At 55.9% G+C, this 16287-nt stretch overlaps 1 protein-coding gene across 3 annotated transcripts in view; it reads left to right on the top strand.

Annotated features, from left to right (window-relative positions):
- Positions 1–14563, top strand: part of SLC43A2 (solute carrier family 43 member 2) — a 59074-nt gene extending 44511 nt beyond the window's left edge. For all 3 annotated transcript variants that reach the window (XM_074388343.1, XM_074388345.1, XM_074388344.1), the window contains 4 exons: positions 830–959; positions 6011–6084; positions 7615–7738; positions 8420–14563. In XM_074388343.1, the coding sequence (XP_074244444.1) occupies positions 830–959; positions 6011–6084; positions 7615–7738; positions 8420–8581 (490 nt within the window). In that variant the 3' untranslated portion in view covers positions 8582–14563. The remainder of the gene's footprint in view (positions 1–829; positions 960–6010; positions 6085–7614; positions 7739–8419) is intronic.
- Positions 14564–16287: the final 1724 nt, after the last annotated feature.

Genomic DNA, 16287 nt, shown 5'->3' with positions numbered 1-16287 from the left:
GTGTTCTAGAACTCCACCTTCATGTAATAAGCTACGGTTTATTGCTTGAGGCTCTCTGCTGAGCAGTTAATGCACAGAATCTCAGTGAAGCCTCCCAGCACCACAGGGAATTGCTAGACCGATTTTAAAGATGAGGGAACTGAGGCTGGGAGGTTGAGTGGTTTGCCTGGGGCCACACAGGAGGTGGGGGCTTGGGACTCCCTGCAAATCTCTGAGTACCTGGGGTCCACTCCTGGATGCTGTGTGATCGCCTGGGTATCTGCGTGGGTGTGAGGCTGGGATCGCTAATAGTTAATTCACCAGGAGATAATTACAGAGAGAGCTCTGCTAGCTAGGTTAGCTCCTGCAGCCAGGAGGTTATTTCTGCCCACTCTGGTTCCACTCCGGTTCTGCTGCCTGCCCGTTTCCCCTTTACCCTCTCCTGCCCCCCCGCCAAGGGGAAACCCATTCACTCCCTTTTTTGGCTTGTATCTGGCTTATTATCAGCCTCCTGGAAGATTTGGGTGAACCTGAAGCCAGTTGTGAAGTGAGGCTTTGCCGTGTGCCAGCCCAGGCACAGTCTGCTCCTTCCCTCCCTGTCATCTTAGCTTACAGCAGCGCTGCAGGATATCAATGGCCATCTTCTCCTACCTGAGACCCCGCTCCATTGAGTGGGACCAGGGAGTGCCCGCAGTGCTGGTCTAGCCCCGACACAGTTCCTAAAACCTGCCCGGCTGGCTTCTGAGTCTTGCGTCAGTTCACGTTCTGCGACTCTTGGGGCTTGACTTCTCGGGAGCACCAGCTTCCTTCCGGGAGCCCTCCCACCCCTGCATGTTCTGTGTCTCTGCAGAAGTGAGAAGAAGACGACGCGGGACCGGCAGATCCAGAAGGTCACCAACGCCATGCGGGCCTTCGCCTTCACCAATGTGCTGCTTGTAGGCTTTGGGGTGACCTGCCTCATTCCTAACCTGCCTCTACAGGTGGGTATGGGGAGCAGGAGAGGCCACGGGGTTCCGGGCAATAAGAAGGAACGTGTGAAGGCTCAAACGTGTGGGCTGGGCGCGGTGGCTCACACCTGTCATCTCAACACTTTGAGAGGCCGAGGCGGGCGGATCACCTGAGGTCGAGAGTTCAAGACCAGCCTGGCCAAACTTGGAGAAGGCCCATATCTACTAAAAATACAAAATTAGCCAGGTGTGGTGGTGTGTGCCTGTAGTCCTAGCTACTCGGGAGGCTGAGGCAGGAGAATCGCTTGAATCCAGGAGGCGGAGGTTGTGGTGAGCCGAGATTGCACCACAGCACTCCAGCCTGGGTAACAAGAGCTAAACAATGTCTCAAAAAAAAAAAAAGTGTGTAATGTTTCATGGACACCATCAAAAAGCAGATGGTGACTTTCATTCGTTCATTCAACCGAGCAGCCCACCAGCCCTTGGCTGTCCGCAGAGGGTCTGTCACCCGCCAGGCTCTGCTCGCGGCTGGATTGTCTCTACATGGGCACTCCTCTCCAGGAAGCCACATCGATCTTGGTTTTGGGGGCATCGTGCAGCACCATTGATGCCACCATCATCCCATTTCCCGGAAGTGCGTGGGGTTGCTGTGGGGTTGTTTTGTATTGGCTCAGACAGCTGGAAGCTGATGTCCAGAGAGGTCTGGCTGATCTGTGGCGTTGGTGGGAACCTCTGCTCCCGTTACCAGAGTCTCACAGGGTTTCTACACTGAACAGAGTGGAGAAAGACCTGATGGTGGCCTCAGATCTGGATTCAAAAGCTTCATTTGAGGCTGGGCACGGTGGGTCATGCCTGTAAGCCCAACCCTTTGGGAGGCAGAGGCAGGTGGATTGCTTGAGGCGAATCCTTTCTCTACAAAAAATACAAAAAATAGCCAGGCTTGTTGCTGGGCGCCTGTAGTCCCAGCTGCTCGGGAGGCTGAGGCAGGAGAATCACTTGAACACAGGAGGCGGAGGTTGCAGTGAGCCGAGATCGCGCCACTGCACTCCAGCCTGGGTCACAGAGTGAGCCTCTGTCTCAAAAAAAAAAAAAAAGCAGCCGGGCGCGGTGGCTCAAGCCTGTAATCCCAGCACTTTGGGAGGCCGAGGCGGGTGGATCACAAGGTCGAGAGATCGAGACCATCCTGGTCAACATGGTGAAACCCCGTCTCTACTAAAAATACAAAAAACTAGCTGGGCGTGGTGGCGCGTGCCTGTAATCCCAGCTACTCAGGAGGCTGAGGCAGGAGAATTGCCTGAACCCAGGAGGCGGAGGTTGCGGTGAGCCGAGATCACGCCATTGCACTCCAGCCTGGAAAGAGCGAAACTCCATCTCAAAAAAAAAAAAAAAAAAAAAAAAAGCTTAATTTGTTTGCCAAACTTCTGAGGCTTCTGCAACCCGACGTTTGGCAGAGATTTTGGGTAAGGTGGACTTTGTCAGTGGCCAGGCGCCACCCCGCCTCCAGCAGATCTGTGAAGTGGGCTAGCAGGAGGTATGGCCCAGTCCTTAAATTTACAGATGGTGGAAGGACACAAGTGACATTCTTGCTTCCAGATAGGTATATCCAGATGGTATTGCGGGTCAAGTCCAGGAGGGAAGTAAGAGTCCCTCCCTTCTTACAGGTGGCCAGCTATTGAGGGGCGCTCAGCACCCAGGTGTGCCCCGCCCGCGGGAAGTTTATGTGTGTGCTGACACTGGGTGTGCAGACCGCAGTGACCCCATGAGTGTTTGTGCCACCCCAGGGGATGGGGTGCTGCAGCCCTCCTGGCCTCCCAGGTGGCTTTCTCTGCAAGACCAGCAGACCTTTGCCCTGACCACCTTGTCCAGTCAAGGGGCAGTACTCAGCGGAGACAGTCATCTCCTTTTTGCTCTTGCTGAAAGAAAAGCTGTAAAAAGGGCAAGGCATTTGAGGCAGGTGTGTGTGCCTGTGTGTGTGCATGTGTGCATGTGTGTGTGTGCATGTGTGCCTGCATATGCATGCATGCGTGTGTGTGCCTGTGTGTATGCGTGCATGCATGTGTGTGTGCCTGTGTGTATGCGTGCATGCATGTGTGTGTGCATGTGTGTGCTTGTGTATGCATGCATGCATGTGTGTGCCTTTGTGTGCCTGTGTGTGCGTATGTGCATGTGTGTGCCTGTGTATGCATGCATGCATGTGTGTGTGTGCCTGTGCGTATGCGTGCATGCATATGTGTGTGTATGTGTGTATGTGTGTGTGCACACTGGGCACAGCCCTCAACACGGCAAAGAGCAGCCCCTCCTCCTCCCCCTCTGCATTCCTGGGAACAGGTCCTGGCTGCTGAGCAGGATGGCAGGGCTATGTACAAAAGACAAAAAAAGGCAACTACAGGGACCTGGCAGCCAAGAGGACGGCTCTCAGGCCTGCCAGGAAGCGTTAAGAAGCGCCTCTTGGAGCTTGCGAGGCCTGCCAGCAGCAGCCTTCCTGGGCAGGGGCCCTCCCACAGACAGCAATAGGACCTCAGGAGGGACCAGCCTGGGCCACATGGCAATGCCCTGTCTCTGCTAAAAATAAAAACAAGCCGGGTATTGGGACGCACACCTGTAGTCCCATCCCAGCTACTCAGGAGGCTGAGGTGGGGGAATCTCAGCTCACTGCACCCCCGGAAGTTGAGGCTGCGGTGAACTGAGATCACACCAGGGCACGGGCAACCGGAGTGAGACCTTGTCTCAAAAAAAAGTAGCCAGGCATGGTGGCACATGTCTGTAATCCCAGCTGCTCTTGAGGCTGAGGCAGGAGAATCGCTTGAACCCCGGAGGCGGAGGTAGCAGTGAGCCGAGATCACGCCACTGCACTCCAGCCTCCGGGATAGAGGGAGACTCTGTCTCAAAACAAAATAAACCACACACACAAGGAAGAAACACTTCAGTAGGGAGGTGAGAGGGCGGCCACCCACTGGGAGGGCGGGGGGCGCTGGCGTGGAGGCCGGGGCGCACAGTCCGCAGTGGGCAAAGGCAGCCCGAGGCGTGCTCAGCCACCTCCTCCCACTCAGCGCTGTGCCCACATATCTAACAGCGCCGGGGCCCCAGGTTAGTGTTTGCAGATTTCTGTGGTGTACCTGGTCTCAGCATGGCTGATTTCAAGCCACCCATGCGATGTCACTGATGTGGAATAGGAAGGAGCTTCAGAGTCACATGATGTTTCTACCATACATCTACGGCAGATGGAAAAGCCTGAAACGCTCAGACTGGTGACCCAAGTACAGTGATTAGGAAGGGATGAGGTTTTGTGTGTGTGTGTGTGTGTGTGTGTGTGTGTGTTTGAGATGGTCTCACTCTCATAGGGCCAGGCTCCAGTGCAGTGGTGGGACCGTGGCTCACTACAGCCTTGACTTCCTGAGCTCAGGTGATCCTCCCACCTCAGCCTCCTGAGTAGCTGGGAATACAGGCATGTGCCACCAAGCCCATTTTATATTTTTTGTAGAGATGGGGTCTTGCCACGTTGCCCAGGCTAGTCTGGAGCTTCTGGGCTCAAGCAATCTTCTCTGTCCTCCCAAAGTGCTGGGATTATAGGCGTGAGCCACTGCACCAGGCCAGCGAGTGATGAGTTTTGAGTATTCATTACCTTTATTTTAATATAATTTATTTATTTAGTCATAAATATATATAATTTAATTAATTTATTTTTTTGACATGGAGTCTCGCTCTGTCACCCAGGCTAGAGTGTAGTGGCGTGATCTCGGCTCACTACGACTTCCACCTCCCGGGTTCAAGCGATTTTCCTGCCTCAACCTCCCGAGTAGCTGGGATTATAGGAGTTTGCCACCATGCCCAGCTAATTTTTGTATTTTTAGTAGAGGTGGGGTTTCACCATGTTGGTCATGCTGGTCTTGAACTCCTGACCTCAAGTGAGCCACCCACCTCAGCCTCCCAGAGTGCTGGGATTATAGGCATGAGCCACCCAGCCTGTAATTTTATTTTATTTATTTATTTAGAGACGGAGTTTTGCTCTTGTTGCCCAGGCTGGAGTGCAGTGGCTCGATCTTCACTCACTGCAACCTCTGCCTCCCAGGTTCAAGCATTCTCCTGCCTCATCCTCCCAAGTAGCTGGGACTACAGGCATGCGCCACTTTGCCCAGCTAATTTCTGTATTTTTAGTAGAGATGGGGTTTCACCATGTTGACCAGGATGGTCTCAATCTCTTGACTTTGTGATCTGCCTGCCTCGGCCTCCCAAAGTGCTGGGATTACAGGCGTGAGCCACTGCGCCCGGCCTTACTTATTTATTTTTTGAGACCGAGTTTCACTCTGTCACCCAGGCTAGAGTACAGCGGCCTGATCTTAGCTCACTGCAACCTTTGCCTCCTGGGTTCCAGCGATTCTCATGCCTCAGCCTCCCAAGTAGCTAGGATTATAGGCATCTGTCACGAAGCCTGGCTAATTTTTGTATTTTTAGTAGAGACAGGGTTTCACCATGTTGGACAGGCTGGTCTCGAACTCCTGACCTCAGATGATTTATCCACCTCGCCCTCAAAGTGCTGGGATTACGGATGTGAGCCACTGCACCCGGACTATAATTTAATTTTTAATGATGACCGTGTTAATTACTGGCTTTAGAAATTTCCAAAAACTGGCCGGGCGCGGTGGCTCAGCCTGTAATCCCAGCACTTTGGGAGGCCGAGGCGGGTGGATCACGAGGTCGAGAGATCGAGACCATCCTGGTCAACATAGTGAAACCCCGTCTTTACTAAAAATACAAAAAACTAGCTGGGCGTGGTGGCGCGTGCCTGTAATCCCAGCTACTTAGGAGGCTGAGGCAGGAGAATTGCCTGAGCCCAGGAGGCAGAGGTTGCGGTGAGCCGAGATCGTGCCATTGCACTCCAGCCTGGGTAACAAGAGCAAAACTCCATCTCAAAAAAAAAAAAAAAAGAAATTTCCAAAAACTCATGATTGGCTCTGGAGGACGTGGTTGATCCCACTCCAGGCTGACACTGCTCCTGGGCGAGGGCCCCAGGAATTGGAGGGCGGGGGCGAGGTCAGGGCTCTTAAGGCCTTCTGCTCACAGTGAGCCTTCCTTCCCTCCCTCAGATCCTCTCCTTCATCCTGCACACGATCGTGCGAGGATTCATCCACTCCGCTGTTGGGGGCCTGTATGCCGCCGTGTAAGTCCTAGAAGCTGTAGGTACCTGGTGGGCGAGGGTGTGGGAATGGCGCAGGGAGGTTGCTTGTGGACTGAGACTCGGAGGCTGGGTCAGCCTGTTCCGGCAGGGCTCATCTTCCTGCATCAGAGGCAGGTGCCAGGGTTTCCGCTGGGTGTGTCAGGGAGAGGCCACACCTGGTGGGAGGCAGGTCAGTGGGCAGACAGTTGGGTGCCCACCAGCCTTGGCATTCAGCACGAAGTCAGTGCCCCCAGCCAGGTCGGGCACCTGTGCAGCTTGTTACGGCCTCAGGGGCCACTGCTCAGCCGAGTCCTGGGCTGGCCCTGACTGGTCACAGGGAGGACAGGGGTAGGTTCTGGCTGCTTGAAGCTCAACACTGAGTTCAAATGGCCCTCACCGAGGGCAGCAACATGGGTGACTCAGCCCAGAATGTCCCAGGCAGCCCCATCCAGAGTCTCTGTGCACCCAGCCTGGCCGTAGCTTTGTCCAGCCCTGGCTGAAATGAAACTTCTGTCTTTTTCCAAGAGGCCGCAGAAACATAAGGAACCACAGTTGTTCCTCCTTTTCTGGCTCAGGCCTTGACGCAAACACTGAAACTAAACGCTACCATCCACGGGCTCTGACGTGGGACCAGCTCATCCCTTGCCGGGATTCCTTTCCCACCTCTGGGCCAGCAGAGCCTGCTGTGTGCTAAGATTTCACCCAGAACTATCCCTATTCCCGCAACGTCCCATGGGGTCCTCCCGGCTCTGCTCGTCCTCCGCCCTCCGCCCGCCCCGCCCCAGGCCTTGAGGAAGCTATGGCTCCCCTGGCCGGGTCTGAGGATGGGAGGCAGGGTCTGTGGGGCTGAGTTTCCAAGATTACTCAACACTCCTGTGGGTGAAGGCACCGCCCAGCCTCCACGCTCATCTCTGGGGCTGTTTCCCAAACCACAGACTCCTCCTGGCACCACACCTTCTACTCGGCTCAGCCAGACACCCACAGCCCTGGACACAGCTGAGTGGGGCCGGCCCTCCCTGGAGTCTAAGGCCTGGGGCTGGTCCCAAAGAGAAACACTTTGCAGAACCGCCCAGCAGGGCCAGGCTTGGTGGCTCACACCTATAACCCAGCACTCTGGGAGGCTGAGGCAGGTGGATCATGACATCAGGAGTCCGAGAACAGCCTGGCAACATGGTGAAACCCCGTCTCCACTAAAAATACGAAAAAATTAGCCAGGCGTGGTGGCGCATGCCTGTAATCCCAGCTACTCAGGAGGCTAAGGCAGGAGAATCCCTTGAACCCAGGAGGCAGGAGGCGGAGGTTGCAGTAAGCCAAGATCGTGACACTACACTCCAGCCTGGGTGACAGTGCAAGAGTCTGTCTAAAAAAAAAAAAAAAAAAAAAAAAAAAAAAACTGCCCATTGGCAGAAATCCAAGGGCCAGCACCTCCCCTTGTCTGGTACCAGTGGTGCAGCCCGGGGTCACCAGTCACCTGGGGCCGAGCAGAGCCCAGGAGGGAGGAGGCTGACTGTGACAGCTATGGCTTGCCCGCAGGTACCCCTCCACCCAGTTCGGCAGCCTCACGGGCCTGCAGTCCCTGGTCAGCGCGCTCTTTGCCCTCCTGCAGCAGCCGCTGTTTCTGGCCATGATGGGTCCCCTCCAGGGAGACCCTCTGTGGGTAAGAGGGGTCTGGGGGCGGTGGGTCATGGGTGCCTAACCCCCTCTGCTAACTGGGAGCTGCAAGACGCTACTCAGGGGGCATCAGGGCCCTGAGCATGGGTGATTTGGGAACGTTGGTTCAGATCAGTTCAGGGTCCCTTTGTGAATGGAGGCCGGGCGGGAGGAGGAATGTGTCCTTGCTGGACCTGATTTGGGGATAAACAGAACAGAGTTCCTGGGCTGGATGCAGTGCCTCACGCTTGTAATCCAGCACTTGGGAGGCCAAGGTGGGAGGATCACTTGAGGTCAGGAGTTCAAGACCAGCCTGGTCATGATGAAACACTGCCACTACTGAAAATACGAAAATTAGCCAGGTGTGATGGCGCGTTCCTGGGAGTCTGAGGCAGGGGAATCACTTGAACCTGGGAGGTGGAGGTTGCAGTGAGCTGAGATCGTGCCACTGCACTCCAACCTGGGACCAGGAGCTTGTACCAGTCCTGCCCCGGAGATTCAGATCAGAGAGTTCACGGCGGGTCGGGGGAGCGGGGTGGCCATGAAGAGCCAGAAACTGGGACGCTGGAATGCGGAGTGACGGCCTTCCTGTTGGGTTCCCCCTGCACCCCTGTGACCCCATCCCCTTTCCCAAACCCGGTGGAGGGCGGGCCTGCAGCCCGGTGACGCGGAGCCCCTGCCTCCGCAGGTGAACGTGGGTTTGCTGGCGCTCAGCCTGCTGGGTTTCTGCCTGCCGCTCTACCTGATCTGCTACCGGCGCCAGCTGGAGCAGCAGCTGCGGCAGAGGCGGGAAGACGACAAGCTCTTCCTCAAAATCAACGGCTCGTCCAACCAGGAGGCCTTCGTGTAGCGGCCACCACCTCGGGACTGCGGCCCTGCCTGTGCGTCCGCGGCTGACCCTGCCCTGCCCACCCCAGAGGACCCCACGCACCCCAGGACCCTCGCCATCCCCGGCTCCCTTCCGGGGCCGGTCCTGCCTCGGAGTGCGGCGATGGAAGGACCGGAGAGGGCCTGGGACGTTTCCATTTCCTCCTGCTGAACACAGGGCTGCCCGCCCGGGAGGGACCCAGGGGCTGGGGTCTCCGCGGTGCCTGCGGGAGGAGCCAGGAACCCTCCCGGCAGCACACTCCTGCCAGTGTCTGGATTCTGCCTCTTGCCAAAGCAGAGGGGGCTGCCATCCACTGCCCACCACCTGCCCCCAGCTGCGTGTCCATGGCCACACCTGCCTGAGGACAAAGGCTCGCACTGTCTCGCTGCGCCTGGCCCCTCTCCGTCCCCGGCTCATCTCGGCTGCCTGAGGAAGGACCTGAGGAAGGAAGGGCCTGCTTCCTGTTGTTGGTGCTAACTCCTTTGTCATTCCAGCCCCTGTGTCCTGGCCAGGGCCTGTCCGGCCGGTGCAGAAGCCCCCTGGCTTACGGCCCGGGGAGGGGAGAGCGGGCTGGTTGGACATGGTGGCTGTGCCCCTTGCCTCCTCCCCCAGGGCCTACGCGGGGACACGTTTCCATGGCCACCCTCATCCTGTCTGCCACCTGAAGGGAATTTCAGGAGCACCGCCAGAGCCAGGGCACCGCCAGCATACACACAACTACTTTTGTGGGGGTGGACGTAAGGCTGTGGTCGGCAGACGTGGAGGTCCAGGCCTGGGTGGGGCCGTGGATCAGTGTGTGGGGTTGGGGTGTACAGGCGGGAGCCGCCAGGCCTCCAGCCCAGCCAGTGCCCAGGAGCCACCCTGGCGTGGGGCCAGGAGCTCGTCCGAGGCTGCAGGCCCACAGCACCCCCTGCTGGCGGGATCCGCAGGGCCCTGGAGCTGACGACAGGGGAGGCAGGGGCACCTGGCCCATCAACCCACGCACCTTGACTGCCCCCAGAAATGTGTCTTGAGACCTCCTGGGGGTGCTTAGAGGGGTGAGCTGATGTTTGGGTTTTTAGTTATTTTTTTTTTTCTCAACAGTTTTACCAGACTTCTTTTTATAAAGCAATAAATCCGTTCTCCTCCTGGTAAGGGATACCCCTCCTAGCATATCAGTCTAGTGGCATGTGCCTCTTTTGAGCTGGAGAAGAAAAGGCAGAACAAGATTTCCTGCCACCGACCAGCATCGGCCATGCCCAGCTTGCTCTTCATCTCTCTGTGAATCTGCCTTCTTGGGAGGGGCTGTGGGCCAGGCAAAGACCTCACTCCCCGCCCCCACACCATCGGGGCTTATGCAGGCATCTTAGAGTGTGGGCCGCCCTCCTCTGCTGTTTGTCCAGCCAAACAGGCAAGCCCTGGCGCCTTTCCCTCCCTGCGCCCTTCCACAACCCTCAGGACTCCCTATGCGTTTAAGCTGAAGGGTAGCCCAGGACAGCTGCAGGCTCAGAGCAGTTTAGGATGTGGGGGGTGAAGGGAGAAGAAGGGGCAGGCCAGGCCACATTCAAGCTCTGAATTACCAGCTTGGGTGCCTGAAACACACATCTCCTGGGCTTTTGTTCACTCAAATTTTTTTTTTTTTTTTTTTTTTTTTTTTTTTTTTTTTTTTTGAGACGGAGTTTCGCCCTTGTTACCCAGGCTGGAGTGCAATGGCGCGTTCTCGGCTCACCGCAACCTCCGCCTCCTCGGCTCAGGCAATTCTCCTGCCTCAGCCTCCTGAGTAGCTGGGATTACAGGCACGTGCCACCATGCCCAGCTAATTTTTTGCATTTTTAGTAGAGACGGGGTTTCACCATGTTCACCAGGATGGTCTCGATCTCTCGACCTCGTGATCCACCCGCCTCGGCCTCCCAAAGTGCTGGGATTACAGACTTGAGCCACCGCGCCCGGCGCCACTCAAATATTTTTAAAAGGCAGGTGCCGTGGCTTATGCCTGTAAGCCCAGCATTTTGGGAGGCCAAGGCAGGCAGGTCACCTGAGGTTGAGAGTTCGGGATCAGCCTAACCAACATGGAGAAACCCTGCCTCTACTAAAAATACAAAATTAGCTGGTAATCCCAGCTGTTCCGGAGGCTGAGGCTTGAACCCGGGAGGCAGCAGTTGCTGTGAGCCATGATCACACCATTGCACTCCAGCTTGGACAACAGAGCAAGACCATCTCTAAATAAATAAAAAATTTTTTAAATTGAGAGAGGCTGGGCGCGGTAGCTCACACCTGTAATCCAAGCACTTTGGGAGGCTGAAGTGGGTAGATCACCTGAGGTCAGGAGTTCAAGACCAGCCTGGCCAACATGGTGAAACCCCATCTTTAAAAAAAAAAAATTGAGAGCTAGTCAACTTGTCTACTGAGAATGCTCATTTTGTGATGTTAGTGGTTATCCTCATTTTCAAGGAGGTTTTAGAGTGAAATTTGGGAAAGGCTGAGTTCAAGTCTGGCCTGTTTCCTACAGCCAGCACTGGCAGTCCTTTCCCACGCTCCTGAGCTCTGGGGCTCCCCAAGTTGGCGTGTGGTGCTGCTGAGAAGCGGCTCGAACCGCCAGCCCCCACTGCACCCCATGGCCACCTGCAGCAGAGGCTCCCGGGAGCTGGTACCACAGGTAGACTCCCGGCCTTGCCACCGGCTGCTGACCCAGCTGCCTCCCGGCGTTTGAGACCCGCCATCAAGCAGGAGTGCAGATTCAGGAAGCCCTAACTAGCAAGGCCACTGCCCGCTGGGAAAAGGCTGTCTTTTTGTGTGTGTGTGAGCTGGGGTCTTGCTCTGCCACCCAGGAAGACTCCAGCTCATGGGCTCAAGGGATCCTCCCACCTCGGCCTGCTAAGCATCTGGGACTACGGGTGTGTGCCACCACGCCTGGCTAGTTTTTTTTTCTTTTTTTTTTTTTTTTTTTTTTTTCCATAAAGACCAGTTCTCCCGATTTTACCCAGGCTGGTCTGGAACTCCTGGGCTCAAGCAATTCTCCCACCTCAGCCTCCCAAAGTGCTGAGATTACAGGCATGAGTCACAGTGCCCAGCAAAAAAGCTAGTCTTGAAGTGGGGCAGACGTGGTCTATGCTGTCCCAGCAGTGCCCAGGGCCAGCCAGAGTGGGCACTGCTGCCTCGTTCTCCCACCTACCCTCAGGGCGTGGCACTTACTGGGAGGAAGCAGGGTGTTGAGAAACCAGAATTGAGGGCGGACAGCAGTGCAGGGCCACCAGTGCTTGGGGATTTGAGGCCGGGAAGCAGGAGCAGGGTGCAGAAACTGTGGGTGTCCAGACAGCTTGGGTCCCCCTGCATCCCACCCCTCACTATGCAGGGCCACCTGTCCTACTTTGCCTTGTACAGAGCTGACAGGTGACATGTTTTCCTAGTGTTGACTTGATAACAATCTAGGAGTTAAATAGATACTATCCTCCCTGCTTTACAACTGAAAAACGAGACCTAGAGCAATGGAGTCACTTGTTCAAGGTCAGAGCCAGGACTCATACAGGTCTCAAGTCGCTGGAGCAGCACAGCTCTCTAGGTCGGGACATTCTGCTCAGAGCAGCAGCTCAGGGCCACCAGGCCTCGGTGGCAGGGGAGCAGGCCCAGGCATGGTCTCTGTTTCTTGGAGCCGAGAGCTTTCTCAGAGGAGTAGGGCGAGGTCGAAGTTGAATCATTTTGGCCCTGGAGGCTGATGGGTACTTGGGGGAGCAATTCCCTGGTGACCCCAACCCACAGGAGAAGTGGCTTTTGCCGGGGAAGGGACCACAGCTGGTTGGAGCAGCCAGCATCGAGTGACCGGGCCCCCCATCTCCTCATCCTCCAGGCCCTGACAGGAAAGAGCAGGAAGGGCTCCCTGGCCTGTGGTTTGATCAGTGAGGAAGGGGATGGGTCTGCTGCAGGAACCCTGCCCCGAGCCCCTCCTCGCTACTCTGGGGTCTGGGCATTTCTTGGTGGTTGGCCTTCTCTAAACCCTCTCGGCCTCCATCTGCAGCCTCCACCGCCTGGACACAGGCCCCCACCTCTCGTCAGGCCTGAAGATGTGGCCCTCACGGACCGTTTCTGTTCTGCTCCGTCCCCTGTCCCCTCTTGCACCCAGCATCATCCTGGTCAGAACTTCCGTTTAAACCTTCCTCGTCACGGCCCCATGCGGTGCACTCCGAGGAGGGCGTTGCTTTGCCATAGGCCCCGGGGACGCTGCAAATGTTGGGATGCCCAGTGTTGGGCTTATGTGCGCAAGACTCTCAGTGGCACAGATGCACTCAGCCAAGCAGCGTTTCCAATGCCCGTGTGTGACAGCCGTGGAATGTGGGTAGATATGCAGCTGAGAGGGGCCGGGGACACACTGTGGGCACCCTATGGTGAGGGCTTCTGCAAGGGGGTTCTGAGAAGCCTCAGCAGACTCGGCCTTCAGGGCTCCTTCAGCAGCAGCTCCCATATCTGTGCCAACGACCAGGGGCCCAACTCAAGGGTGGCAGCCCATCTTCCCCCAATACACACCATAGGATTCTGAGAGTTAGGAGCCTTGGACCCCCAACATGAGTGGGTTATCCCCAGGCCACTGCCCTCACCTGGAGTGGGGTGGTCAGGCTGAGCAAGTGGCTCTGTGAGCCTGCTTCCCCACGCCTTACTGACTCCAATCCCTGGGTGAGGACGAAGCTTCCCGAAGGCCACTGGAGGAGGGGCACGTGGCCCCTGTGGGTGGCCCACCGCTGCACAGACCTCTCCCGCCAGCATGAAGCCACTGCCTGTGCCGCTTCAGTGAGCCGTCCCCACCTGCAGCGCCCAGACCCCGACCCTTCTCAGGGGAGACCAAAGGCTGGAGGACTGTCCTGGTGGCCTTGGACAAGTCTTGAGCTTCCCCGCCATCGTCTGAAACATGGAGAAAATAACACCTGAGTGGCGCAGCTTCGTGGACACACAGGGAAGAACTGCAGGGTGGGACGCTGGACTCCACGTTTTCAGTGCCCTGGAAGAAGGCAGCCGGCACAGGGAAAGGGACACACCCCATGCCCACGTCCAGAGAATCAGAGCCACTTATGGCAGCTCCAAGCAGGACAGACTCCTGGCCGAGTCAAGAAACTAAGGTCTGGGCTGGGCGTGGTGGCTCACACTTGTAATCCCAGTGCTTTGGGAGGCCAAGATGAGCGGATCACTTAAGATCAGGAGTTCAAGACCAGCCTGACCAACATGGTGAAACCCCTTCTTCTGAAAATACAAAAATTAGCTGGGCGTGGTGGCGGACACCTGTAATCCCAGCTACTCTGGAAGCTGAGGCAGGAGAATCGCTTAAACCCAGGAGGTGGAGGTTGCAGTGAGCTGAGATCATGCCACTGCACTCCAGCCTGGGTGACAGAGATTCTGTTTCAAAAAAAAAAAAAAGTAAGGTCTGTATCTGCTTCTCAGAAGCCCTCTCTGAGCAAAGCCTTAAGAAATTCTTCTCTCATTCACTTTTCTTTTGTGGCTTTCACATTTTGGTAAAACTTGGCCAAATAGCTGCTGGAGATAATCACTGGTAGACAGGTGAGTGCTGAGTGGGGCAGCTCAAGGCATTGCCACGTAGGCGGCACCTGTGTGCCACATCCTCACACGGCTGCATGGCTGTGCCACCTACTGTGCGTGCGTGTGTGTATCTGAGATGCGTCCTGGGTACCTCAGGGTGTGTACGTGTTTGGAGGCGTGTGGAGGAGCTCGTCTGTGTGCCTCTACCCCAGTGTGGGAGAGGGGAAGGGTCTTGCCTCGCTGAGTCCCTTAACGTTGCTGGAAAGGGCAGCTAGGCAGGAGCAGCCCAAAGCCCGGCCAGGCCCTCAGAAGGGAGCCTGAAGGGTTAAACCGTGCCCAGTATGAACCAGGGTCAACCCAGCAGCTGGCTCGCCTCTTCCCTGCTCCTCTGCTGTTTCCAGCACCTGGCTTACTTCCTGGCACACAGTAAGCACTCAATAAACATATGCTGAGAATGACTGCAAACGGCTTCCTCATTGGCTCCTATGTCTCTTCCTCCCGACATCACACGTCTCTCGCCTCTCGTCTGCTGCCCAGTTCCCTGTCACTTGACTGCTGGAGTGTGCTCCTGACCCCACCCCTCCCAGGGTGCATTTGCTGGTTTGATCTGCGCTGCCATTTGAAGTATGGGAGGGCAGAGCAACCGGCCTTTTGGGTGGGAAGACCAAGGCTCCTGGTAAATTCTGCTCATAGAGTCCCCTCAGATCATCGAAAGTCAGGAGTTCAAGACCAGGCTGGCCAACGTGGTGAAACCCCATTTCTACTAAAAATACAGAAGTCAGCCAGGTGTGGTGATGTGTGCCTATAATCCCAGCTACTCCGGAGGCTAAGGCAGGAGAATCACTTGAACCCGGTAGGCGGGGGTTGCAGTGAGCCAAGATTACACCATTGTACTCTAGCCTGGGCAACAAGAGCAAAACTCCATCTCAAGAAAAAAAAAAAGAAGAGAGCTCCCTGCCTTTTTTGTTTTGCTTTGTTTTTTTGTTTTTTTTGTTTTTTTTTGTTTTTTTTTTTGAGACGGAGTTTCACTCTTGTTACCCAGGCTGGAGTGCAATGGCGCGATCTCGGCTCACCACAGCCTCCACCCCCTGGGTTCAGGCAATTCTCCTGCCTCAGCCTCCCGAGTAGCTGGGATTACAGGCACGCCCCACCATGCCCAGCTAATTTTTTGTATTTTTTTAGTAGAGACAGGGTTTCATCATGTTGACCAGGATGGTCTTGATCTCTTGACCTCGTGATCCGCCTGCCTCGGCCTCCCAAAGTGCTGGGATTATAGGCTTAAGCCACCACGCCTGGCCTTTTTTTTTTTTTTTTTTTTTTTTTTTTTTAATGAAGTCTTACTCTGTCACCCAGGCTGGAGTGCAATGGCATGATGTTAGCTCACTGCAACCTCTGCCTCCCGGGTTCAAGCGATTTTCCTGCCTCAGCCTCCGGAGTAGCTGGGACTACAGGTGCCCACCACCACGCCTGACTAATTTTGTATTTTTAGTAAAGACATGGTTTCACCATGTTGGCCAGGCTGGTCTTGAACCACTGACCTCAGGTGATCCACCTGCCTTGGCCTCCCAAAGTGCTGGGATTACAGGCGTGAGCCACTGTGCCAACCTGGCAGCCTGTTTTCTTTTGTCCCAGGCCTCTCCAGAGAAGCCCCAGGGAGATCTCCACCTGGCCATAGGGGAGGGGGCTGTGTGATTTGAGGGCTGGCCCCTGGCTGAGGTGCCCAGTGCGGGTGTGGAGAGCCTGGGGAATTCCTGCAGAGCAGTCAGAAAGATGCTAGAGGGAGGCTAGATTGGATTTGTCGGGATTGCAAACTCAAAAGCTGGGCTCTGCCACGACCCTTTGATGTAACCTTTCATTTTCCTACTTTATTCGCCCAGGCTGGAGTGCAGTGGGGTGATCATGGCTCACGTCTACCTCCTGGGCTCAGGTGATTCTCCCACTTCAGCCTCCTGAGTAGCTGGGAAGTCAGGTGTGCATGCCACCACACCGGTCTCTAAAATTATTTTGGGGGCTGGGCGCAGTGGCTAATGCCTGGAATCCCAGCACTTTGGGAGGCCAAGGAACCCAATGAGGGTGGATCACCTGAGGTCAGGAGTTCGAGACCAGCCTGATCAACATGGAGAAAACCCATCTCTACTAAAAATACAAAATTAGCCGGGTGTGGTGGCGCATGCCTGTAATCCCAGCTA

The sequence above is a fragment of the Saimiri boliviensis genome, chromosome 17 (assembly GCF_048565385.1).
Source record: "Saimiri boliviensis isolate mSaiBol1 chromosome 17, mSaiBol1.pri, whole genome shotgun sequence".
Taxonomy (NCBI): domain Eukaryota; kingdom Metazoa; phylum Chordata; class Mammalia; order Primates; family Cebidae; genus Saimiri; species Saimiri boliviensis.
Note: the sequence above shows the minus strand (reverse complement) of the source record. Positions and strands in the feature narration are given on the sequence as shown.